This window comes from Onychostoma macrolepis, chromosome 15 (genome assembly GCF_012432095.1).
Source record: "Onychostoma macrolepis isolate SWU-2019 chromosome 15, ASM1243209v1, whole genome shotgun sequence".
In the NCBI taxonomy this organism is placed as follows: domain Eukaryota; kingdom Metazoa; phylum Chordata; class Actinopteri; order Cypriniformes; family Cyprinidae; genus Onychostoma; species Onychostoma macrolepis.
The window spans coordinates 23299438-23325880 of record NC_081169.1 but is presented as its reverse complement, the minus strand read 5'-3'; the positions used below and the strand labels follow the sequence as shown (position 1 = coordinate 23325880).

Genomic DNA, 26443 nt, shown 5'->3' with positions numbered 1-26443 from the left:
ACGCTTGATTCAGTGTTGCGTGACAGTTCTTTGTAATTATTTGTGAAATTGACAAGCAATTTTTGAGGGAAAATTGTTTCAACATTTCTTAGGAATAAATTTGAAATAGTTTTCATACAAATTGTTAGCAGAAATAATTGCAAAGAAAAAGCCAGTAACACTTGCATTCTCCAATAATCTTGATTTTATTTGCTGCTTAGAATTTTTTTTACAATGTATATTAGGTATGTGGCAATTCCATATAATCTAAGACGCACATTATCTGAAAACATACAACACTGCTACTCCCCTGTCACATAAGGTAATAAGTGTGGGTGGTCAAGACCTCAAAGCATATGCCTTTACAAAACGTGAAAAAAATATTCACTGAAGTAAAAGGGGACAACTAGCCCCAGTCTCTCCCACACAGCATTTGGCCAATGCTTTATTTAATTTAGACAGCTTCGTTTATCACTTCATTATACATATTTATGGCCATCCTAAAAACAAAAGGTGATTAATAAAGTCGATTCATATCCCCAGCGAGCCAAATCCTCTGAATTAGGTCACTCTTGCAGCGAATTGGAGCCAGTTGTTCCTCCAGACAGAGGGCGCTGCTGGTTAGGAACATTTAAACGAGGGCGAGAACGGAGTCTTGTGGGCGGGGCTCGATTTTGGTCACGCGATCTTAAGTGGTGCCTGTGATTGGTTACTCGCTTTCCCGTTCCAGAGTTTTCGCTCCAGTGCTAGTGGGTTTATACAATCATTAGCCCCGTCACACAAAAATAACAAGTTTTTTTTCTCACTTACATATACGAATACTTAGCAAAACTATCTATGAGTTTTTATTTATTATATTTCCATATAGACATACACCGCACAACAAATCTTATGGACAGTTTTAGCATTGAGCCCTTTGGTATTTCTTCCGTCGAGTACTTATTATTAGTACTCGCCCCCTGTTGGTCGTTATGTTAAACGGGAAATGAAAACAGAGTGGGAGGGCTGGCCGTTAAGTCGCTCACTGGCAGTGAAAGTAGAGTGGGCAGGCTGGCCGTTAAAGAAAGTGCCTGCGCCTCAGGACCCTCCTCTCTTCACTACGGCGCTTTTCGCCCGTTGTTCGCGAAACGTGAGGCCCTTCTGAAGAGCTCCGGTCCGTCTTACCTTCCCGTTTCCCGGTGATACGTTTTAAAGGAAGCTCTAGTCCAATATTTCCCCAGGAACACATATTTGATTTTTATTACTTTTTTTTTTTTTTAATTGACCGACGCTATATTAACGGCTCCGGCCATGGCAGCCAGCGCGAAGCGAAAACAGGAGGAAAAACACCTGAAGATGCTGCGGGAAATGACGAGTTTGGCGCCCAACCGAAAGTGCTTCGATTGCGATCAGCGCGGCCCGACCTACGCCAACATGACCGTGGGCTCGTTCGTCTGCACGTCCTGCTCAGGCATCCTGTGAGCCACCCTCCTGTCTATCTCTGTCTGAGCCTCTTTATTTCACACACTGGCTGTGTCTCAAAACCTAGTGGGCTGCCTAGCTAGACATCGCATTATCTGACTCCCACGATGCCATAAACATGTCTAGTTAGCGGCTTTATAGGTTTTGAAACCGATTGTTTCAACCCAGCTGTTGATCTATTAACATAAACGTTATTGTTAGGGTGTTTAAAATGTAAATAAGGGTGGGAAAATGGGTTGTTGTCTATTTGGGGGTTGGTAATCTGTCAGTAAATTATATTTAGGGTGGGTGGATGGGCTGATGCAGTAAAATCATGTGTCTCGCTCTCAATTCACTCACTCCAGCAAACTTGAGTAGCTACCTGTAGGCATATCGCTGGTCTTTTCATACTCATGTACGGCATTGTCTTATCTAGCGGTAAGGACAGACCCTTGTGGCTCAGATAAACCTCTATACAGCATGTGGAAGAGCTGGATAGTCATAGAGACACATGGTGAAATGTGGCAAAGGGTGTGTGCACCCCTGCAGGGTTATCCTGATAGCGAGGGTTTGACAATCCCTAAATGAAGCTGAATTTATACTTCACTTGTATGGTGTGGATGAGAGGAGTGCTAAGGGATATGTGAAAACGTTTAGAGAAATTCAGTGTAAAAATGATTTAAATAATGCATCTTAAAGTACAGTACTAAATTAAATTCTTTGGGAGACATTCTGATAGATCGTTTTTTATGTATCTGTTAATCAATCAGTCTTGCTATCTACTCAATATAGTACTGAACTGATGTATTATTTAAATATTTTAAAATATATTAATTTATTTTAATCATATTATTTGAGTTATTTTTATTATTCATTTATTTTTACATCTAACTAAATAGGCCTACCTCGAATTAAATAATTTTAAAAACAAATTTATTATAATATTTAAATAAATAAAAGTACAGTGATAGTAGAATAAAATAAATGCAAAAAAATGCATATTTATCATTTAAATAAAATAAGTGAAAAAAAAAAAACGGGTTTTTAATTTTAAGGATGGAGGGCCTTCGTGATCTTATTTGGGGGTTTGTGGTATTTAAAGATTTAAAATGTAAAATGTGGATAACATGCTGTATATGGTCATCCTGATCTGTGGTTGCTTTGTTCAGTTTTCAGCATCCTTTTTGATATCAGATGTTGAGTTTTTGTGTCGTTTAGACTTTTACACGGAAGTCCTTTTCCATGTAATTTATCCTTCCTTGTTTGTTGATAAGCATCGGCACAGGAATGAATGCTGAAACATGCCATTGGTAGAGTCTCTGTTGAAAGATGCATTTAAAAGTGCCGTTGTGTTTAGATTTAGTTAGATGGATGGATGGATGGATAGATAGATAAATTGTTTATAAATTTACCTGTTATGATGACGAGTTGTGTGTCCTGTATCAGCATTTCAGCCTTGTTGTGTAACAGGCGTCTGCAGGGGATTTTGGATTAGAGTTGAAAATGCTCCTAAAATAATGCCTTTTTAATTCAAATCGCTAGAGTCATCCTGCAAGTATGTAATGCAGAGTTTAAATAAATCTTGAATTTAAATAAATAAGCAGAGCTCGTTCCTTCATTGCATCTATGAAGTTGACAGGCATGCTTCCCTAAATTAATAGGACTCACCTTTTTTGCACACGGGTCAGTCTGTCTTAGTTGGTCAGTGGAGGTTGAGTTTTGCGATAAGATGAAAACTGACCCACTTTTTCCCTTTTTTGCACATTCACATTGATATCAGAATTTGAAATGGACTATCTGAATGGAATAGTCCATTTTAAAGCATTTTTCATTCATACTCCTAATATACACACATTCATTAGCTGAAAGTCTTGATGAAGAATCTGAATTGGTTGTGTTAGTTCTTCACATCTGTGTTTCTGGTAATTAATTGTCTCATAGAGTCTGAACTAGTCATGTCTGAAACATGATTAGGTTTCATGGGTTTGCTTAAAAAATGGGTTTGAGACAGTTCTGCTAGACTTGAGCTTATTTTCAAATCTCTGAGTTTTTAGAGGAATCTTGCAATTGTGTTGAGCCCAAACAGTTACATATGAGCTACTCTTTAAAAGTAAACAAGATGTTTGAGAATGATCTCTCTTTGTATCCCATGAGAGTACAGGAACCATCTGCCTTCCCTGTAAGCACTTCAGAGAGAAATGCAACAAACCGATATGAGTAAAGCTATTGATAAATTATCTTACTTTAGTGCGGTCCAGATACTGAGATCTCTGGAATGTCATTGTGAGTGACCCCTCTACAAAATTGCAAAGAAATGGTCAATAATTCTCCAAAAGACAGAGGAGAGGATAGTGAGATGGGTGCAATCGATTGAGCAAATAAAAGAAATGTGAGTTTGTTGTTCTGGCTGAACTCTTCTGGAGTCCTGGAGTGAGGATCATGTTAGTTCATTTGGAAGTGGTGTCAGGTGTATTTGAACAAGCCCGAGCCCAGCTGTGAGGGCTGATAATTAGTTGTCTAGGTGGATCAGTCTGGTAGACATAAAACTAAGCTAACTGAAAACTTAATAAGGGGTGACGTCAACAAAAAAACATTAAGATTTTTCCATTTGGCTTTTGGATTGTTGCAGAATGTAAGGTCTGTGACCAATAAAATTTGTGCTTCTTACATGTTTTGTTCATTGAGATAATCTTCCCAAATGAATTTTGAAGCCTAAATACAATCATTAGATGTAAAAAGCTAAAGTGAGGCTGTAAACATTACACCATGGCCATTGGTTGCATGACTTCAATGCCACCACCATTAAGCGTTTGAAAACTTTTAATATCCCTGACAGCCTCTGTAGTCTCTTTTAACCACTTATTAAGCCACTTTTTCTACGTCATGTAAAATTAAAAAAAAATCATGAGTGGGGTGTTACGTGAAAATATGTTGATCTTGTGTTAACCACAGACCTCATTTCAGGCACTGAACCAAAAACCCATTGACTTTGGGGCGATGGAACCGGAAGTGCAAAAATGCTTGTTTCTGGCTTTTAGGGTTCAATCCTGCAGTGTTCTATTATTTCTATGTATTTGTAAGTATCCTAATTTTCTATAGTTGTCCTTCCATTGCTGACGGTGTCTGTGAACTGTGACTGTCCTAGTAAACGCCATCAGGGGAGATAATTGGGTTCTTTTCTAAGCACCAGCTTCTAAAATGACTTCAGTATCACCAGAGAGACGTTTGCTCTCTGCACTGAAGCGTATGCACCAGATGTCAGACAGCCAAAGCATGGGAGTCTCCTTACAACCAGTCTGCAAATATTTGGCTTTTTTTGTACTTTTTGATACTATCTTTGCACTTCTGCATTTAGCCGTTTCAACCTTATTCCACCTTATCTTTAGCTAGTAGTCAAAAGCATAATGTATGCACTTTTCTCTGTGGGATATGGAAAAGTGAATGATTAACGTGCTAAGCTATTAATGTATGAGCTATTAGGTGTTGGATTTTAATTAGGGCATTTGCATGGGGAGATGAACCTCTGGCTTTGCCAGATTCACAAGTGTGCCAGTGATTCACAGTTTTAATCCAGAAGAACCCAATGTAGATTTGCTGCTTTTATACAGTGGTTTTCAAGTCTTTTCAGCTATGGGCTGAAATGTGCTTAAATGAATTAGATTGAGCATTTTTGACCGAATTTTGTCAGAAATTAGGGATGTGCTATATTTTGGTGTGTCACATTGCTGATTTAAAAAAAAATTATCTATTGATATTGAATTTTAAAGGTGGGATAAGTGATTTCTGGTAGCCAATGTTGACATTTGAAATGACCAAAACAAACACGCCCCTACCCCAAAAGAGTCTCGCCCCTATTTTGATAGCTCCGCCCCACGATTAGATCTGTGAAACAAAGCAAAACCAATGTTACTCACCTATCGAGAAGAAACAAAGCAATCTCGGTGCCCGATCGCAGGCCTTCCCGCTCCTTGAGTTCTCTCCAGTGCTAGAAGGCTGATTCGATATTTACTCGGGTCCTTCTTCTTGCCTTATCGTAACACCGTGTCTACACCGTACGCGAGTAGCGCGGTGCAACAAAATACTATAGAACTCATTATAATCACTAATAATGCTGTCTACACTGCATGCGACACGACAAATCCCCGACAGTAAACTGCTGCCGAGTTCTATTTATGACACATTGACACAAACTTCAAATGATTTTCAACGTTTGCTTTGTCGCGTCCGGTGTAGACACAGTGTAAGCCTTCTTTTGTTCCGCAGATGTTTTCCTCTTTTGTTTTTTATCTCTATTTTTCTGTCGTCGCTCTGCTAGGCTAATGTCCGTCATGTGCACTGATGAGCGCTCTCTCCTCGCATCATGAGTAGACACGCCCTTTACTGCTGATTGACTACAAGTTTGTTTTGGTACTAGGCCCGACTCGGTTTTCTAAAGCGTTTTTGAAAAAATGCATACCCCACTTTTAATTGTGCATTCTAATGCATATTTTTATTTATGCATATTTTATTTTTTCATATTTAGGTAACCATCATCTAGCACTTAATTTAGTTAATCTTACGCTTATAATGTAAAAACACAGTTAAATATAATCGTTAGCAAATCTCAAAATAGATGTAAATCTGATTTTATTTATTTTTCATACTTTTAAAGTGATTAATTTTAGTATTTTATTTATTTGGGTGAAATCTAAATATATATTTAATATTAGCCATTTATCTGTTATCGGCCATAACATGATAATTATTTTTTCAATAGCCATTTATCTGTTATCGGCCATAACAACATGAGAATTATTATTGTCTAATTTTAATTTTGGACATTAGGGTTAGGATATGGAATAAAATAAAGTATTACACATCTGATTTGTCCCATATTGTATATTCTACATCCTCTGCCACAGCACTTTATCAGATCGCTTTGATTTCTTCAGTTCTGTGTTCGTGACTAATATGCTGTTGTGATTTTGCTGCGTTTCCTCTCACCTGATCTGAACTTTAATCACACACACTCATCTATGAATTTATAATCACTCTGATCATTCTCTGGCTTGTACATATGATCATCAGTGAATATGTATGTTTCTTGAACAGGAAGTGTATGTCAAGTATTTGCAGCACGTGGTCTGCATGTGCACAGGAAGTGGAAACAGTAGGACAGGAAATACACATTGTCGTCTCACTTCAGAGCTGTGTCAGTGCTTGTGTATTTGTGTGAAAGGCCATTGCTACACTCACCCTTTTCACAAATTCACTTCAATTGATGGACGAAATCACAGTAGGACAGAAGTTTATGCTATGATTGTTTGTGAAATATTTGTTTCATCATTAGTGCTAAAGTTTAGTTGTTTATATAGGGGAAATTACAGTAAATTAAACAAAAATACCCTTCTCAGTGTCCAAAATAGACCTAATTTACCATAATTCACCCTATACAGTACGTTATCAGTATAATATTGGCCATTGATCACATTGGTTGTAAGATATCATTAGGAGAAGCCCTACCAGCTGACCACTGATCTCAACTGTGATTCCCCTCCATGTGAGCAGGAGCACAGATCTTTGGCCTAAGAAAGAGGATCGTTACCTGAGTAGAAATTGGGTGAAGTCAAGCTACCCACAAACACTTCCCTGTTAGTTTTATGGAGGGGTCACTTACTGGGTAAACACATTCCAGCACAGGGTGGGTCCATTTGTGTGTCTCTCTCTCTCTCTTCTCCTCACTCACTTTTACTGTCTTGCTTTATCTTTCTTTCTCCTTTCTCACACGCTGTCGTTTACCCACATACTCTTCTTTCTTTCCTGTTCTCTCTATCTAGTTCACATTTGTTTCTGTAGTCTCTGATATATCAGACACCGCAGGTCTTGTCTTGATTTTGATCATGATCATCACCTCGTGCCACACGCTATTGTTTAGGCATGTGGCATTTCCTGTTGGGTGGTTTGCCAATGTAGAAATCATCCATTTAAAAAAAAAAAAAGAAAACTCTAGTTTACAGTACAGTAGTACTCTTTATTCTTTACTCTGTATACATAATCTATATACATCTACATTGCATTTATCCTTTGACTTTTAGCCTCTTTAGCTTTTTATCTTTGCTTCATAAAATGTTATAATTTTTTATATTAAGCAGTAACCGTTTTATAAACAAGGCACTCAAGGCCATGCTGTATTGTGATATCATGGCTGAAGGACGTTATTTGGTATGCCTATGCGACATGTAAATATTATTTATAAAAGGTGTTATAAAAGGTTAATATGTAGTGAATTGTGCACTGGTGAGTAGTTTGTACACTACAATAAAGATTGAGCTTGGTAAGATGAGAAAAATAAAAGTTTCATGCTCACCAAGGCTGCATGTATTTTTATAAAATATATTAAAAAGAAAATAAAAAATAAAATATATATATACATACACACACATACACGCATACATACATACATACACACACACACACACACACACACACACACAATCTGCTTTCTATTTTAATATATTTTAAAATGTAATTTATACCTGTGATGGCATAGCTGAATTTTCAGTAGCTTTTACTCCGGTCTTCAATGTTACATGATGCTTTAAAAATATTTTTGTGGAAATAGTGATACATCTTTTTCAGGACTGATTAATATTATTCTTATTTTTTAAATGGTATTAGTATTATTAGTACTTTTTTAAATACTAGTATACTTGTGTGTGTGTGTGTGTGTGTATATAGGACAGACTATATATATATATATATATATATATATATAATATATAATAGTAGTCTGTCCTAATACTTTCCTCCAGACATGCATTGTCAGATGCTTTTTTTTTTTTTTATGTGTGTGTTTTGTGGGTTTGTTGATGACTTGCATTGATGTGTTCAGAGGAAGTTTGAGCATTTTTTGCTTGCAGTGATTTCTTAAGAGGAACTAGAGTATTGAGTAAACTCTGACACACCCACACTCTTACAGACCTCACAAAACTGTGTATTTCTCTTTTGTATTTCTCTCTCTGTTTGCCATACATTATTACTATGTGGAGACTGGCCACTTGCCCAGTTTCTGACCCATTTTCCCCGAGCCCATCATCCACCTGCTCAGAGCATCATCACACACAACCCCAATACCAATCGCACAAGCACACCTCACACTTGTGGCTTTTCTCATTAATGAAACCAGATGCGGCATCTGCTCACCCAGTGTGTGAAGTCGATGCCAGAGCTTCTCACCACCAGCTAAAATGAGTTTCTCACACGCTACTCTTAAAGGTTAAGCATAAGCCTTAGGCACTGTTAGCTAACTTTCCATCTCAAACATTAAAACAAAACACTTTAGTCAAATAAAAACCCTCTTAACAAATGCAAGTAACCCAGTACACGTGGGATCAGGCCTGGGTTACTCTTCATGTTTGTGTAGTATGTGTGTCAGGGTCATTCATTTGGCAATGCTGCCCGAGATGCAAATCCATCTAGCTGCGTCCTGAATCCTGATCTAAATAATGTTCAGTTGTCCTGGTGACTCGGATTAAGTCTCGTTTTTTGTAATTTCTCAATGTCTTATCAGGCTGTGATTCATAAATGACAGCTGTCTCTTCAAGCCCCACCCCTAAGATGTCGTCATCATTATGCTCATGTGTTTAGCTGTCTCCGATGCTTCTTGTCCATGTCATGGGCGAAGTGTGTCGTCCTTTTGCCTGATGAAGTGAGGAGCTCCCTTTTTTAGAATGCAGGCCGGACGACAAGAGACCGATCGCTCACTTTGAAGTCGATCCCATTTCAGCCAAATCGGGGATGATTTTAACATTGCCATGAATACGTTACACTTAAGGCATACAAATTGTTTGCATTCCGTGTGTACTGGCCAATTTTAGCCTGCGATCAGCAAAGTATCAATCACTAGAATTCTGAAGAACTTTAGAGATACTTTGCTTAAAGGGATAGTTCACCCAAAAAAAGAAAATTCTGTTATCATTTAATGGCCATCATGTCGTTCAGAACCCATTTGACTTTCTTATTTCTGTTGAAAGCAAAAGGGGCTTACTTTGCCCTTGTTTTGAGAGCTACAAGAACAGTCGTTCCCAACCAGGAGGCCAGGACCCACTGGGGAACCTCAGCACACTTCCAAGTGGGCTACAAGATGGCTTGTAGGTCAAGATGTAACCTAAAGTAGGTTTAAAACATGCCAGAATGGCATCTTATTTCCATTAACAACCACTGTTTTTATTTAATAACCACGGTTCGCATAAACCTGGACACCCTGGATATACTGTATAAGGGAATTTTAAAAGTGTCATTTGTAGACTTGGGAAAGTCACGGAAAATTAATAAAATCTGTAGTGATTTATTTTTTGTATTAAATAGAATAAAATGTAAATTTATTTTAAATTTAAATGCATTTAATCTATATGTTAATATACATTTTGTCTAGCACCAAAATATTTTGTGTAGCAATTGCTATTTGTGAGTAAAACATTATTTAAAAAAAACTGTAATCACAAATTAATTGATAAATTCATTGGTAATAATAAGTGTAAACCATGAAGAACATTCATTTATTGCAATTATGGAATTTAATTATTTTGATAATGTATAATTATTTTATAAAATTAATTTAATGTATTACCATTTCTGAAAATTAAAATGAGCCTCTTTGATATAGCAGAAATATGATGCGAGGCCTTCAAATATTGTTTTTGACAAAGCAGGGCCTTAAAGTCAAAAAGGTTGAGAAACAATGTACAAGATGAAGCGAACGAAGCTGTTGTCCTTTTTGAGCTTGACCACATCCGTCCCCATTCACTTTTTTTGGACGAAAAAGAGCACCTGGGACATTCTGCTAAACTTCTCCTCTTGTGTTCCACAGATAAAAATCACTTTGGCTGACCATTTTTAGTTTTAGCTGAACTACTTTCATACACGTGCACGGTGCAGTTTTACCATTGTGTTTTTGAGCAAAGCACTTCAGGTAACTTCAAGGGACTTCCTCTGCAGTAAGAAGCACTGTAAGTCACCTTGAATTTAAGCAGCTGCTAAATGAATTAATGTAAATACATATTCATAGCACATTTGCATAATTATAAAGTGTTATACTATGAGGCTGCTAAAGAATTATTGCTGGTGCTATTGGTTTCAGGCAGTTTTTGGGACTTGCTGAGTTAGAAGTTCGGCTTGAGGAAGTTTAGGCTAACGGTTCTTGGGGGCCATGGTTACAGAATCCCAACCCTGTGCCAATGGCCTGCAGCAGGTCGTGTGAATAATTTAGCACCTGGTCTAATCTTACCAAGGCCTTGCTGTTCATGCCCTTCAGAATTTATCGCTGAATGCCTCATGTCTCCATAGACACACACACACACATAATATAATGTAGAGGACGTAACAGGTGATGTATAGAGGTGGAACTTGCCAGCGCACTTGCATTCCCACATGTAAACAGAGCGAATGTTAGTGCAGAAGTGGTGAGTTGATATGTGTGTGTATGTGCCTTCTAGGGGTTTCGAGGGGGTGTGTTTGTGTGAATGGTGTTTTGAACATCTGTTGCGGCTCAGGTGTCAGATGAACTGTCACTCGTTTCAGCACAGAAGGACAGCAGAGTAGCGTTAAATGTCTTTTCCATACTTACACATGTGCTAAATACACCCTCCCGTCGCACTGGCATAGAAACAGGTGCATGGGAGTTTTTCTTAAAGGAATAGTTCAGCCAAAAATGGATTTTGTGTTCCACAAAAGAGAGGAAGAGATGAATATTTAACACTGGGTAAATTGTTCCTTTCACTACCTAAATGAACTTCCTGTTAGTTATTAGCTGCATCATTAGATGAAAGAAAAAGGAAGAGATCAGGGGATGGAAATAACAAAACGGATGTGTAAGAGAAGCAGTGTCCTGCAGTACACAGACTCTGATCCCTAGAGAACAAATCTGAGCACGCTAACAGGGTAAATACAGGAAGGAAACAGGCTTTCTAATGGGCAGCCCTTACACATGTTTACATTGCTCTTGGGCATTCAGAGATCAAGTGTTCAAAGATCATGAGGCTGTGGAATAAACACACATTGAATCATCAGATGCTTCTCCAGTTGTCTTCAGTTTCTCATCTAGTTCTTCCTGGGGGGGGGGATTTTCTTTCCATCAATTACAAAATTGAATTGTAATTCAATTTTAATGAAGTTATTGGACAATTATAGTACTGTTCAGAAAGTTATTTTTTTTTGAAGAAGAAATTAATACTTTTTAATACTAAGACAATGTAAAGACATTTATAAAGTGACTAAATATTTCCATTTCAAATAAATTGTTTTTTTGAACTTAATATTCATCATAGAATCTCAAAAAAAAAGTCATGATTTCCACAAACAATTGTCAGTTTCCACAAAAATATTAAGCAGCAACAACATTAATTAATAGTAACAACATTAATAAGAAGAAGAAATGTTTGAGCACCAAATCAACATATTAGAATGATTTCTGAAAAATCAGCTTTGACATCACAGGAAAAAAATATTTTAAAATGTATTAAAATAGAAAAGAATTTTTAAGATGTAATATTTCATATTCCTGTATGTTCATCAAATAAATGCAGCCTTTAGGAGTATAAGAGACTCCTTTAAAAAAAAAAAAAAAGTCTCTTAGAACGGATGTGTGCATATTGTTTTCTCTCTTTTACACTTTTCTTTTTTAACAGTATTATCAAAATAAGAGGTAAAGCTGAAATTAGGGATGTTATTCACCAAAAAAAGTATTATTATACATTTACAAACCATCCTTCTAAATAGTTGCATTCCTTTCAGGGAGGCAATTTATGTATAACAGTTTTACGATGTTTACACCAATTCATGATTAAGTCCTTGTGTGTGTAATTGATGCTTTAAATATTTTATTATTCTTGTTCTGGTAAAGAATGATAGGACAGCCTCATAAAATGGCTTAATTATAACCCATATTCCACCATGATTCTTTAATTGACATGCCTTTTAACTCAGATATTCTGGGTATGAAGAAAATCCAGTTTCCTACAGTTAATTACGACTTCCTAGTGCTGTTTATGTGCTCTCATCTCTTAAATCCAGTCTTTCCATCATTATTTGTAGGCAGCATTAGCTCACCTCTCTCTTTACACCATCACTCTCTTCCGCCCCCTCATACACACATACGCTAGCGTTCTCTCTGCACACAGACTTGGCGAGGTGCCGAGCAGTCTGACTTTGTCCTTGTCCTAGATCTGTGTGTAATAAGCAGGTTTGTAATGAAGAGTTACAGCGACAGCGAGCAGAAAATCTAATTCACACTGCAAGCGATTTACAACACTTTATTTAATTAACATGTTATCATTTTATCTCGTATCTCTTTTTCTCTTCCCTTTAGACGAGGCCTGAATCCCCCCCACAGAGTGAAGTCCATCTCCATGACGACTTTCACGCAACAGGAAATAGAATTTCTACAGAAGCATGGAAATGAGGTAATTGATGATGGTATAGTCGAAAGTGCAGTGGTTTTTATTGACATTGCAAATGTGTCGTCATCTGTGTGGGCAGTCTGTGCTGATATCTGGATACCAATGAGTTGATGATTTACGGGGTAACAGTCATATGCCTATGATAAGATAACAGGAATTTCTGGGATTTTTTTTTTTTTTATTTGAACACATGCATAGCTTGAACAGTATTGTTATTTGTCTTAAAAAAGGTAGTTCTTTTTTAATTATTATTATTTTATTTACATTTTTAATATTTGTATTTTTTATTATTATTATTTTATTTTTTTTAAATTGGTATTTTAGAAGGCAGGTGTGATTTCTTCTAAAGTCTAGGTTTCTTTAATAGCTTCTTCTAGGTGACCACTGATGAGACCACTTTTCATCTCCCCTTTCCCTTTCTCTGTGTCTGCTTAACTCCACATTCCTGGGATTTTTTCCAGGTCTCGTGAGGCCTGATTTACAAGGATGAGCTGGAAATGATGTTGCGTGCTGAGAAGACTCTTATTTGAGCGCTCTGTGTCTCATTACGCACATGCTGTAATCTCCTGTATAAACCATGATGAACTTCAGAATTGTGTGTGTGTGTGTGTGTGTGTGTGTGTGTGTGTGTGTGTGTGTGTGTGTGTGTGTGTGGACATTTTGTTTTATGACGTTGTTTTATGTTGGTCCAATTCAAACCGGCTTGAACACACAGCAGGTTTGGTGTATTAAAATCTCACGGCATCTGTCAGTCTGAACTTTTCAATGATGAGGGCATGTCACGCAAACTGTTGATGTTGGCAGATCTTTAGTAATTTGTCTAGCTTACTAAGTAACAGATGAGTTTGCAGCAAAATATTGCAGAGTTTGGTTGCACGAATCATCTTTATGAACAGCGCAAGATACACTACTATTAAAAGTTTGAGATTGGTAAGATTTTTTTTCAATGTTTTTTGCAAGTCTCTTATGCTCACATTAATTTATTGCTGAATTTTTATCAGTTATTACTCCAGTTATTACTTTAGTGTTACATGATCATTCAGAAATCATTGTAATATGCTGATTTGCTGCTCAAGAAACTTTCCTTAATATTATCAATGTTGAAAACAGTCAGAATGTTTTGATAAATAAAACATTCAAAAGAACAGCATTTATTTGAAATATAATTTTGATCAATTTACTGTTGAACAATTCAATTTATTCCATCCTTGATGAATAAAAATAGTTTTCTTAAAAAAACAATGTACTGACACCAAACATTTTAACAGTAGTGTGTATAAAGTGCATTTACCTTCCTTTTAAAAGTTCATAATCCTGTGTGTTTGGCTATTTTAAATGAGCACAGTTACGTTATTTATTTATTTATTTGTTCCTGCTGTTCAGAAAAGACAGAGTTTTAGGTTGAAACCCACTAGTTGTCACAAAAATAGGGTACTATAATGTCTTATGTCTCATAACTTATCCAACACTCAAAGTTGTTTGAAACCAATAAGACAGTTGTACAGAATATTAATCCTATCAGTTTATTGCTTGTCGGACAAAGAAAAATGAACGTAATTAAGAGTTTATCTGTATTTTGTTCAGTAATTTGATGGTTGTTGAACCTCATTTGACAAAATGTATTGTTTCGATATGTCTTGCTATTTTTGATAATATTCAGTGGTCATATTAGTTAGTATGCCATTCTGAACTGTTGAAGGTAGATGCACTGATTTCTGGGTCATTTTTCTTTTATTTCATGAGTTTTATTTAATGAGCCCAACCTGGCCTCTCTTGGACCAGCAAGACAAGTTCACACAAACAGTGTTAATACGTTAGTGTTTGAGGCTCATAGAGCCCTTCCTTGAGTGTCTGTACGGCTCCTCATCAGAGTTAAGTGATTGTGTCTTCACTCTGCTGTTGCTATTCATAATTAATAAGCTGCTACCACTGTTTCCAAAGGGGGGGAGGTGTATCCATGTGTATCTGCATTGATTATATCTAAATGGAGGCAGTGTCTTCATTGCTGTGAGAGGTTTCACACATAACACTTGGCATGTAGTGGTTGCAGAGCCTTACGGTTCAATTTTTATTTATCAGTTGTGTTATCTGAGTGCATGTGTGTTTGACTCATCAAGAAGAGTTTATTTAAATGTTTTCTCAAATGTCATCTTGAGATGTTGGTTTCCTTTTTAAGTGTGTGTGTATGTGCGAGTGTGAGTGCATGTGTGTATTCAAAGTGAGACTTGCCTTAGTATGAATGCCTGCGTTGTTGTTGTTTTTCACACACACACACGAGGCAGTGAGAAAGAGATACTGTCTGTCTTAAGGGTCTTTGTTTTTCTGTCTTACTCTAATAAAATGAGGATTAAAGTAACTGAGTTGCTGTGAAAAATATTACTTGTTTTCTAACATATGAATGTCTGTTTCACATGTTTATGGTATATTTGAATGTCTGATCTCTCTCCTTTTCTCTCTTCGTGTGCGTGCTTTCATGTATATGCAGGTATGTAAACAGATATGGCTCGGCCTTTATGATGACAGAAACTTGGCTATCCCAGACTTCAGAGAACCTCAGAAAGTCAAAGAGTTTCTTCAGGACAAATACGAAAAGAAGCGATGGTGAGAAACAACATGAGCGGAAATATATTATATTTTATATTTAACAGAGGAATCGTACATTCAGTCATCATTATCACACAATAAACTGCTATGCAAAGTGAGCTGTACTTTATCCAACTTATTATAAAACAAATAAATGGGCATGAATTGTGAAAATAAAATATTAATATAAACTGAAATGCCCATATAAGTGGTTCTCATAGTCTTGATTTGCACTTTATTTTGCATTTGTGGTGTCAAATGGATTAATTATATCCTGGTATTTCCTGAAACTTTCTCAGTGTTCATTAGGCACCTCTAAGATTACATTTGTGGTGTAGGCAAATATTTTTCTCAGTATGAGAAGGATAAAATAAACACATTGTTGTGTATGTGTTCAATTCTCATTTAAATGTCTTTCTCTCAATCCTTTCTCTCAGGTATGTTCCTCCAGAGCAGGCTAAGATGGTGGCGCCAGTTCACGCATCTGTCTCTGGTTCATCTGCTAGCAGTACCAGTAGCACTCCAGAGGTCCGGCCTCTCAAAACATTACTGGGGGAATCAGTACCCAGTTTACACCTCAACAAAAATACACCCAGCCAGGTAACAAAACTAATATATACAATACTGTGAATAAAAGGATGCTTTACATTGATCAGTGTCAGTAAAAACAGTTATTTCAACTTCAAATAAATGTTTTTTTCACAAAGAATCCTGGAAAAAAATGTATCATGGTTTCCATAAAAATATTAAACCGCACAACCATTTTCAACGTTGATAATAGTAAGAAATTGTTCTTGAGCAAGCAGGAAATCAGCATATTAGAATGATGATCATGTGACACTGGAGTAATGATGCTGAAAATTCAGTTTTGCATCACAGGAGTAAATTACATTTTGAAATGTATTACAGTAGAAAATTATTTTAAATTGTAATAATATTAGATCAACTATTTTAGATGAAATAAATGCAGCCTTGGTGAACATAAGAGATTACACCAAACTATCTGAACTATATACAAACTACTTTCCTTTAACATATTTCTGGTTTAATTATTATTTTTTTGGCTTGCTCTCTCAGTCTCCGGTTGTGTCACGCACTCAGCTGACCCAGCAGCAGCAGCAGCAGCAGCATCATCAGGACAGGAAGTTCGATTTGCTCAGCGATCTAGGTGGCGACATATTTGCGGCTCCGCACTCGCAGTCCACAGGAAACGCAAACTTTGCCAACTTTGCACATTTCAACAGTCATTCGGGTAAGAACACCCTCGCGCTACACTAACAAACTAAACCATCCATTAAAAACGGTTCAGGACAACACTTAGTGTGATGTGGCCGCTTTCCCATCATGCTGCACTAGACTTATTGACAGCCACTGCCACAAAACCTCATGAAATATAAAACCACTAATGCTTACTGGCATCTCTAGAGGATAATGGTTGTGCGTTTTTATCGGTTAATGCCAGTAAACAGGTACAGAGGTAAACACACACACCATTTGGAAATCATTATGGCCAAACCTGACTTGTCTGTTAAAATGTGCATGGCTGGATTCGGAGCTAGTGCATTCTAGGTAGAGCTTTATGTTCATGTCATCTTTTGTGTCTATGTGTAGTTTTATTTGTGGGTTTTTAGTGGGTTTAAGCATTATATCATTCACTTGATATCGGTGTGTGTTATATCATGTCTTTTTATGCAACCAGCGTTTAAGTCAGAACCATTACTGTTGAGATTTGCTAAATGTACAAGATAAAAAATTTTGATGAAATGTGATAATTTAACTGAATTTTTAAGATGAATTTTCGTAATCTCCTGACTGGAAAGAAATCAAATTGACCTAAATGCTGGACACGTTCATCCCATAGTTTCATTCTTGTTTCACTGTCATTCGTCATTCCTCATTCCATTTTCTGTTTGTGTTTGTTTGTGGTGGACCCCAGCAGCGCAGAATGCAAATTCTAATGCAGACTTTGCAAATTTTGATGCGTTCAATAGTTCTGCTGCTCAAACCACAGCGGCATTTCCATCAGCTCCACAAGCCCCATTTCAACCCACACAACCAGGTACAAAACACATATGAACATCCATTTACCTCAAACCTCCTGTTAGAAATGGCTCCTTGTCCAAGAAATGTCACACAATATCCTGTCTTTTTTTCATTGCTGTTTATTTGCATTCTCACTTCTTAAACATTCTTCTTTTTTCAGTGGTGCTTTGGTTAAACTTTAAATTCTCTGTAATAAAAAATAAATAAATAAGTCACTTGATGTTTCCAGTGGTGGGTGCAGAAACATCTGGTTGGTTTTATTCTGTCATTTCAGTTCCTCACTATATCAGTTTGACTTATTTTTCTTCTGTTTTACTTAATTTTCTAAATGCGCAACTCTAAGCCAATTTGATCAAAAGTGACAGTTAAAGTGTTTATAATGTTACAAAAGATTTCTATTTCAAATAAATGCTGTTCTTTTGAACTTTCCATTAATCAAAGAATTCTTAACGAAAATCTATCAGTTTTCACAAAAACATTAAGCAACTTTTTGCATATTAGAACTGAAAATTCAGCTTTGTAACAGGAATAAATTATATATTGTAATATATATCACAATATTGCTGTTTTTACTGTATTTTTGATCACATATATGCAGTATTGGCAAGCACGAGACTTCTTTCAAATACAAAAAAATCTTACTGATGACAAACCTTTTTTCTTATTTCTTTGTAGTTCTCTAATTTCTATTACTTTGACGTTTTTTCTTTTCTGCTTTTCTTAACATTCCTGTGCTGTCATTCACTCATTTCCTGTGCGTACGTCAGTATACAACAGTCTCCCATTTAGTCGCAGTGTGGGCGAGTTTACCTCATCGCTGCCTCCACTGGCCATGCACAGTAAGTCACAGCTTGTGTGCCTGTCTGTGTCTTTCATACACACGCTAACCCCCCAATTAATGTGATGCTGTTTTTCTACTTGTGACACTTTCATGCAGTGGTATAAAATCCGATTTTCCTTATATAGCTCCTCAGGAATTCTCCTGGGATGTCTCTTTGATTTGAAGGACACTCTTAGTCAATGTTCCCTCTAAGCTACGCGCTCCTGATGTTGTTTCTGCGCTGAGGGAAAAAGCGTTTTGGGTCACATTGAGCTGTACTGTGAATATAACAGCTTTTCCCTTAATCTCAAAAATGATATCTCGACAAAAAGTACATTTGTAATATAATAAATGCATTATTTTATAATAGTATGTATAATTCTATAATTTATTTTTATTTGGAAATATGCATTTTATGTATTTGTTATAGATTTATATATTTAAAAATAGTAAAGAAAATTATAATTAATAATTATTATTATTTTAAAATTAATGCAATGTTAAAAATTTTAAAATATAAGCAATATAAATTAATAATTTGAGTCTATATATAACACACACACGTGCACGAATGTGTGTGTGTGTGTGTGTGTGTGTGTATGTATATATATATATATATATATATATATATATATATATATATATATATATATATATATATATATATATATATATATATATATATATATATCACATTTCTCACACACATACTATTAAACAATTAAAATGCTATTATGTAAATAAATAATAAAAAAAAATGAGGGTTTCCATGTTTTTAGGGTTTTCCATGTTATTATAAATTATCCTTAATGTCCAAATCCAAAATGTGGTAAATGGCACAAGGTTCTCCACAACAAAACTTAGAGGGAGCATTGTTGTTTAACATTCTCTCCCTCTGTCACATATTTGCTCATCCTTTCTTTCCTTTCCACAGGTAGCTCATCAGGACTAGCTAATGCCAACTTTGCAAACTTCGATGACTTCCCTAAATCGTGCAGTGCTGATTTTGCGTCATTTAGCTCCGCCCAGAGTAACTCTGTGGGAGAGGAGCATAAAGTGGAATCAGTCAGCATCTCTGCAGACCGTTACGCAGCCCTCGCCCACCTCGACAACGTGTTCGGGATCAAACCTGAGCAAGGTACATCCAGGAATGAAACAACAATTTTTGAACATCGAGTCATTTTTCAGTCAAATGCTATGTGAAGCTACAGAGCACAAGAAATCTTTTCAAAATCTTAATTAATACAATAAAAAACTGGGGTACATGTGCACAAAAAAAGGCTAAAAATAACCTCTCTCTCTCCACAGGTACAAGTTCAGCCCCTCCATCAGCAGGTGTGGGTCCTCCACCTCCACAGGCAGCTCTGTTGGGCGGAGATCGCTACGCTGCTCTAGCTGAATTAGACAATGTCTTTACCTCCTCAGCGCCAAACGTGAGCGGCTACAACACTGCCACCACCGCAAAAGGGTGAGACTATTAAGAGACGTGGCCCTTTCCCTCTCAATGTCTTTTTCTCTGGTGTGTTAAGCTCTCTTTCCACTCTCGCATTCAGGTCTATGTTTGGATCCTATACGGCTGCTCCTCCAGTTCAAGCACAACAGGGTTTACCCAGCATGCCTCAGGGTTTTGGAGGTAAGAATCTTTAAGATCTATTTGAGATATTCGTTCAGTGCATCTCTTACATCTCTCATGTTTTTTAACAGGGCCTTCGACGAATCCATTCGTCGCTCCAGGGGCTCCGCAGGCCGCTCCCACTAACCCGTTTCAGACCAATGGAAGAGCAGCAGTACCAGTACCAGGAGTGGGTGTGGCCACTGCAGGTATGGGCGGAGCTTAGGTCTACCTGCTAAATCTTAGGTTTTAAATGAGTCGATCGTTCTCATCTTCGCAGAGAATCTTCTCAGAATTCACAGCAGGCTTTGTCCTCAGTTTTAAAAGAGTTTAAGCAGCTCTTGTTTTGTGTCTCATTATTTATTTAACACACCAGAGGGCTTTGTGAAGAGTTTTAAGTGGGTCAGATACCCCCGGTATCCATGCTAGGAGCTAACAGCTTGAGATCGCTTTTACACATGCAAGATACAAAGGCACCGCAGAAGAGCTTCAGAGATTTGTGGGTCTCTACATCCCTGCGGTGGATAAATGTTGTGTGTGTTCATGTTCCAGAGAGAGAAAGAAAAAAGGCAGGAAGGGGAGGCATCTTTGGTTAAATGTGTATGAGAAGCAGACTTTTTTGTTCCTTGAAATTTATATATAGGCCAAAAGTGAGAGAAAATCTGCGACTGATGGTTTTGTCTGGTTGTGTTCTTGACATGCTGATCAGACATGTTAGGACCCCTGCTGGGTCAGGCTTACCCTGCGGCCCACTTCGGTATGTCCGTCTCTCTCTTTCTCTCATTTTCTCCCTATTCTCTCTTCCTTTTCTGGGGCTTGGCCTTGACTGTAGACTAGTTGGTTTTTATAAACTACACTGACCGCAATTCTGTGGTCATCCTGACCTTTTGACCCCATTAAAGAAAGGTGTGCTTGTGTTGTCTTTCATCTGAGGTGGATGAACCCCAGATAAAGGATCGATATCCCATGTTCACATCAGTGGTCTCCAGCTGTCATTGAAAATAAATATTGACCAAATGCATATGTTCAATAGCCACTTAAAAATGTGTTTATTTCATGAGATACAAAACATCAAGCCAAGCGGCATCTGCAAATAAATGAAATGCAAGAGCTTTTCTCAGCCACTAGTTTTGATGTTTTGTTATGTAATGCTATCTTTCAAATGTTTTGGGGTATGATTTGTATGTTTTGGAAGAAGTCTATTATGTTAGTGTTTGATCAGAATTACAATAAAAGCAGAGCTGTTGTAAAATATTATTACAATTTAAAATATATTAAAACTGTAAATTGAAAATGTAATTTATTCCTGTGATGGTAAAGCTGAATCTTCAGCATCATTACTCCAGTCTTCAGTGTCACATGATCCTTCAGAAATCATTCTGATATGTGATTTGGTTCTTATTATTATTCATGCTGAAAACAGTTCTGCTGCTTAATAGTCACATTAGATACTTTTTTTTTTTTTTTTTTTCAAAACAAATTTGACCCCAAACATTTGAACTGGTATATATGTACAGGTGTGTGTGTATATATATATATATATATATATATATATATATAGTGAGGAAAATAAGTATTTGAACACCCTGCTATTTTGCAAGTTCTCCCACTTAGAAATCATGGAGGGTCTGAAATTGTCATCGAGGTGCATGTCCACTGTGAGAGACATAATCTAAAAAATAATCCAGAAATCACAATGTATGATTTTTAACTATTTATTTGTATGATACAGCTGCAAATAAGTATTTGAACACCTGAGAAAATCAATGTTAATATTTGGTACAGTAGCCTTTGTTTGCAATTACAGAGGTCAAATGTTTCCTGTAGTTTTCAGCAGGTTTGCACACACTGCAGGAGGGATTTTGGCCCACCTCCACACAGATCTTCTCTAGATCAGTCAGGTTTCTGGCCTGTCGCTGAGAAACACGGAGTTTGAGCTCCTCCAAAGATTCTCTATTGGGTTTAGGTCTGAGACTGGCTAGGCCACGCCAGAACCTTGATATGCTTCTTACAGAGCCACTCCTTGGTTATCCTGGCTGTGTGCTTCGGTCATTGTCATGTTGGAAGACCCAGCCTCGACCCATCTTCAATGCTCTAACTGAGGGAAGGAGGTTGTTCCCCAAAATCTCGCAATACATGGCCCCGGTCATCCTCTCCTTAATACAGTGCAGTCGCCCTGTCCCATGTGCAGAAAAACACCCCAAAGCATGATGCTACCACCCCATGCTTCACAGTAGGGATGGTGTTCTTGGGATGGTACTCATCATTCTTCTTCCTCCAAACACGTTTGTGGAATTATGACCAAAAGTTCTATTTTGGTCTCATCTGACCACATGACTTTCTCCCATGACTCCTCTGGATCATCCAAATGGTCATTGGCAAACTTAAGTCGGGCCTGGACATGTGCTGGTTTAAGCAGGGGAACCTTCCGTGCCATGCATGATTTCAAACCATGACGCCTTAGTGTATTACCAACAGTAACCTTGGAAACGGTGGTCCCATCTCTTTTCAGGTCATTGACCAGCTCCTCCCGTGTAGTTCTGGGCTGATTTCTCACCTTTCTTAGGATCATTGAGACCCCACGAGGTGAGATCTTGCATGGAGCCCCAGTCCGAGGGAGATTGACAGTCATGTTTAGCTTCTTCCATTTTCTAATGATTGCTCCAACAGTGGACCTTTTTCACCAAGCTGCTTGGCAATTTCCCGTAGCCCTTTCCAGCCTTGTGGAGGTGTACAATTTTGTCTCTAGTGTCTTTGGACAGCTCTTTGGTCTTGGCCATGTTAGTAGTTGGATTCTTACTGATTGTATGGGGTGGACAGGTGTCTTTATGCAGCTAACGACCTCAAACAGGTGCATCTAATTTAGGATAATAAATGGAGTGGAGGTGGACATTTTAAAGGCAGACTAACAGGTCTTTGAGGGTCAGAATTCTAGCTGATAGACAGGTGTTCAAATACTTATTTGCAGCTGTATCATACAAATAAATAGTTAAAAATCATACATTGTGATTTCTGGATTTTTTTTAGATTATGTCTCTCACAGTGGACATGCACCCACGATGACAATTTCAGACCCTCCATGATTTCTAAGTGGGAGAACTTGCAAAATAGCAGGGTGTTCAAATACTTATTTTCCTCACTATATATATATATATATATATATTTTTTTTTTTTTTAATAGACTTGCTGATGTTGATTGAACAACGTTAGTACTGTAAACTGTTGGTTCTTTGTTCTGTATTGTCTTTCCTCCTTTTTTGCTGTGGAGCTTTTGTCATGTTTTGTCATCTGCTTTGTCATCTGCTTTGCCACAGATTTCTGTACTCAGGATAAAAATAGCACTTCCTTAAAAGTCAACAAGGCTTAATGTGATTGATTTGTCTGTACATGTTACTTGAGGTTTCTTTCAAATTTAAAAATGAATTGCTTTGACTCTTAAATAACTTTACTTTTCTCAGTGGAGTGTTAATTAGTTAATTAAGTTAATTAGTCAGGTAGTTCAGCTGTTGTTTAAAATGTTGTGCAAACATTGTCAGTGCATCTCACAGATTGGCCAAGAACGGCACGTGTATGTATGTCAAACTGAGATGTTAACGCAGAACTCTTTGTGTCCTACAGCCTCTTTCGGTCCACCGTCCATGAGCATGCCGACTGGGTTTGGAAACGCTGCTGCGTACAACCTTCCCACCAGCTTCAGTGGAAACTTTCAGCAAGCGTTTCCTGGACAGCCGTTCACCCAGCAGCATGCGTATCCCCAACAACCCAACGGTAGGGTCAGAAAGACTTGCTGCAGTGATTTTAATGCTATTATATTAACGGTTTACAATTAATTCCAATGTCATCCAGCTTTTTGTAGAATGTTTTAGCTAAAACAGACTGTTTTACATGGTCACATTTCTTTTTTTGCATTCACATATTTGTCTCTCTTTCATTAGGAGGTTTTGCTGCATTTGGTCAGGGTAAAGTCACTCCGTTTGGACAGAACATGACGGTGCCTGGAGTAACCAACAATCCCTTTCTGGTGTGTTAAATGACACATTTTTGAATGATTGCAATATATATTTTTATTTGATTCATTTATATATTATAATTATATTTACATATTTTGAAAGGCTGCATTTTATTCCAAAGGTTTATTTGAAATTCTTAATTGCCAAACTAAAATAACTGTAAAGCATATTTTATTGGATTGTACTGTTTTTAATGTAAATAGACAACAGTTTTATTCATTCATTTTTATTTTTAACTGATTTATTTAAAAATGTATCACCTGAATGTATTTTAGAATTTTTGTCTAGTGTAGAACTGAAATGTCTTTTTTTATAAATTTTTGTTAATTGTATACCTTGTGTAATTTATTCAGAGATCACCTTGAAAATAGCCTTGATGCTGGCATGGCGTTAAAAAGTGAATAATTATTTGAAATTCTTATTTATTATTTACTTTGAAATTAATCATTTATATAATTACATATTTTGTAAAATCTTCATTTTATTCCAAATGTTACTTTTAGTCTCTTTATTTGTATTTATTTTTAAGTTAAATCTGTTATTAATTTACAGAATTAAAAAATAATAATTAGTATATTAAATTATATGTTAAGCTTGCCTGGCAACACTAACCAGGTTTCCATCCAAGGATTTTTTTTTTTTGCGAAAAACTATTTAGCGCTTTAAAATTTCCGATGGAATTGCCAATTATTTTTTTACTATTATATTACAACTGCACCTGTTTATGATTATTGCTTAAGTAGCCTATCTATCTAATAGTCTATAACGAAGTACAAAAAAAAAAAAAAATTAATGACACAATTTTATGTAGGCCTGTACAATTTAATAATAGGCTGTTTTGTTTCAAATGGATGAAGAACAGGCTACTAGCCTAGCCTATAATTTACGCAATAGGAGAAATTATGGAAACAGCTCAAGGGCAATTTTTTTTTGCTACACACCAAAACCTATGCGACAACTCGTTTTTTTAGGGATGACGTCATCACACATACCATTTTATCGGTAAAAGGACCGCTGTACGGTGGCCGAGAGAGCTCAACACTCTGCAACTTCAGAAAACACATGCAAATAGAAAAAGCACCAGCAAATCAAGAAAACATCTTAATCAGTTTGACAGCAGGCGCTGCAAATGCTCACAACACAACCAAATAAAGAATTTTATTTGCAGCGCATTTCTTTCTGTTTGTGTTGTAAGCATTTGCAGCGCGTGTGTTGTCAAATTGATGAAGTTGTTTTCTTAATTTGCAGGTGTTTTATCTATTTGCAGCGCGTTGAGCTCTGTCGGCCACTGTACAGTTGGAAACAGGTTGTAGACAGCAAATTTCTTTTTTTTTTCTTTTTTTTACGCATATTCTCTTTGTCGATAACAAAACAGAGCAAAAACTGGATGGAAACTTGACTACTGGTTCGCTGTAGTACCCTCATCACACAATGATAGGTGACCTTCCGTGCTGTGATGACGGCAAGAAGTTGGGGTCAAACCTTATCAAACGATTCATTTTGCGTTAAAAAATATTAACGCATCAATTTTAGATTAATCGCATGCCTTAACGTTGACACCCCTAAAAAAAAAAAAAAATATATATATATATATATATATATATATATATATATATATATATATATATATATATATATATATATATATATATATATATATATATATATATATATACACACACACACAATTTAGAATTGTAAATTCATTAATATATTCTATTTTTATAAAGCCTACATTACATTTAAAATGTTAATTTAAGTCTCTTATTTATTTATAAAATAATTTTATTTTGATTCTAAATCTGTCGGGTTTTGGTTTCTTGTCATCACATTTATCTTTTTTCTTTTCACTTGCAGGCAGGGGCACCAGCAGCACAGTTTCCTGCAGGAGGCTCATCCACAAACCCCTTCTTATAGCACGCCTTTGTCCTTTGCTCCTCCGGTGGGCGGCCTGCGACTCGTTCGCACCCCTTGCACTGTTTTGTTTCTCAAGTAGCTTTAAAAAAAACATCAATTTCTTAAAGAATTTTTTTATTGAATTTTAAGAGCAGAAGACTGGAAAAAAAAAAAAAACAGCAAAGGAAATATATACATGATCCTGTCTATGGCACATCCATAATGACAGAAAACAAAACATGTTGCAGGGTTGTTTGGAGAAAAGGAGCTTTTTTTTTTTTTTTTACTGTGCTCCTTTTGTCATTCCTGTGAACTGGCCTGACCTGGAAACCATCTGCACGACGTGGTGGATTACTAAGTTATTGCAAACCTCCTGTTCATGTTAATGCTGCAATTCTGTATATAATTCTTTCATAGAAATTGCTAAATTTTAGGTCTTTGTGCATATCAGTATTTGTATCTTAAACACACACACACACATGCTGCATATACGTTGTTGACGTCCACCATGCTGTGAATAACATTAAGAATATGGAATCCTTTTTGACATCATAATGTTGCCTTTTTGTGCTTTTGGAGTTTCTGAGAATGAGGTAAAAACATTGTTTTTTTCCGTTATAAGGAG

At 36.7% G+C, this 26443-nt stretch overlaps 1 protein-coding gene across 6 annotated transcripts; it reads left to right on the top strand.

Annotated features, from left to right (window-relative positions):
* Positions 1–739: 739 nt before the first annotated feature.
* On the top strand, positions 740–26299 carry agfg1a (ArfGAP with FG repeats 1a). Of its 6 annotated transcripts, XM_058744361.1 has the most exons (15): positions 740–1436; positions 12764–12857; positions 15340–15455; positions 15875–16037; positions 16515–16689; positions 17374–17496; positions 18248–18319; positions 19235–19438; positions 19609–19768; positions 19854–19933; positions 20005–20121; positions 23531–23680; positions 23848–23933; positions 24276–24319; positions 25780–26299. In XM_058744361.1, the coding sequence occupies exons 1-14, from the start codon at positions 1270–1272 to the stop codon at positions 24285–24287; spliced, it is 1719 nt and encodes a 572-aa protein (XP_058600344.1). In that variant the 5' UTR covers positions 740–1269; the 3' UTR covers positions 24288–24319; positions 25780–26299. The 6 variants fall into 6 exon arrangements, with proteins under 6 accessions (XP_058600344.1, XP_058600343.1, XP_058600342.1 ...); XM_058744360.1 differs by lacking the exon at positions 24276–24319 and having other exon boundaries at positions 746–1436; positions 17377–17496; XM_058744359.1 differs by lacking the exon at positions 24276–24319 and having other exon boundaries at positions 748–1436.
* The last annotated feature ends 144 nt before the right edge of the window (positions 26300–26443 follow it).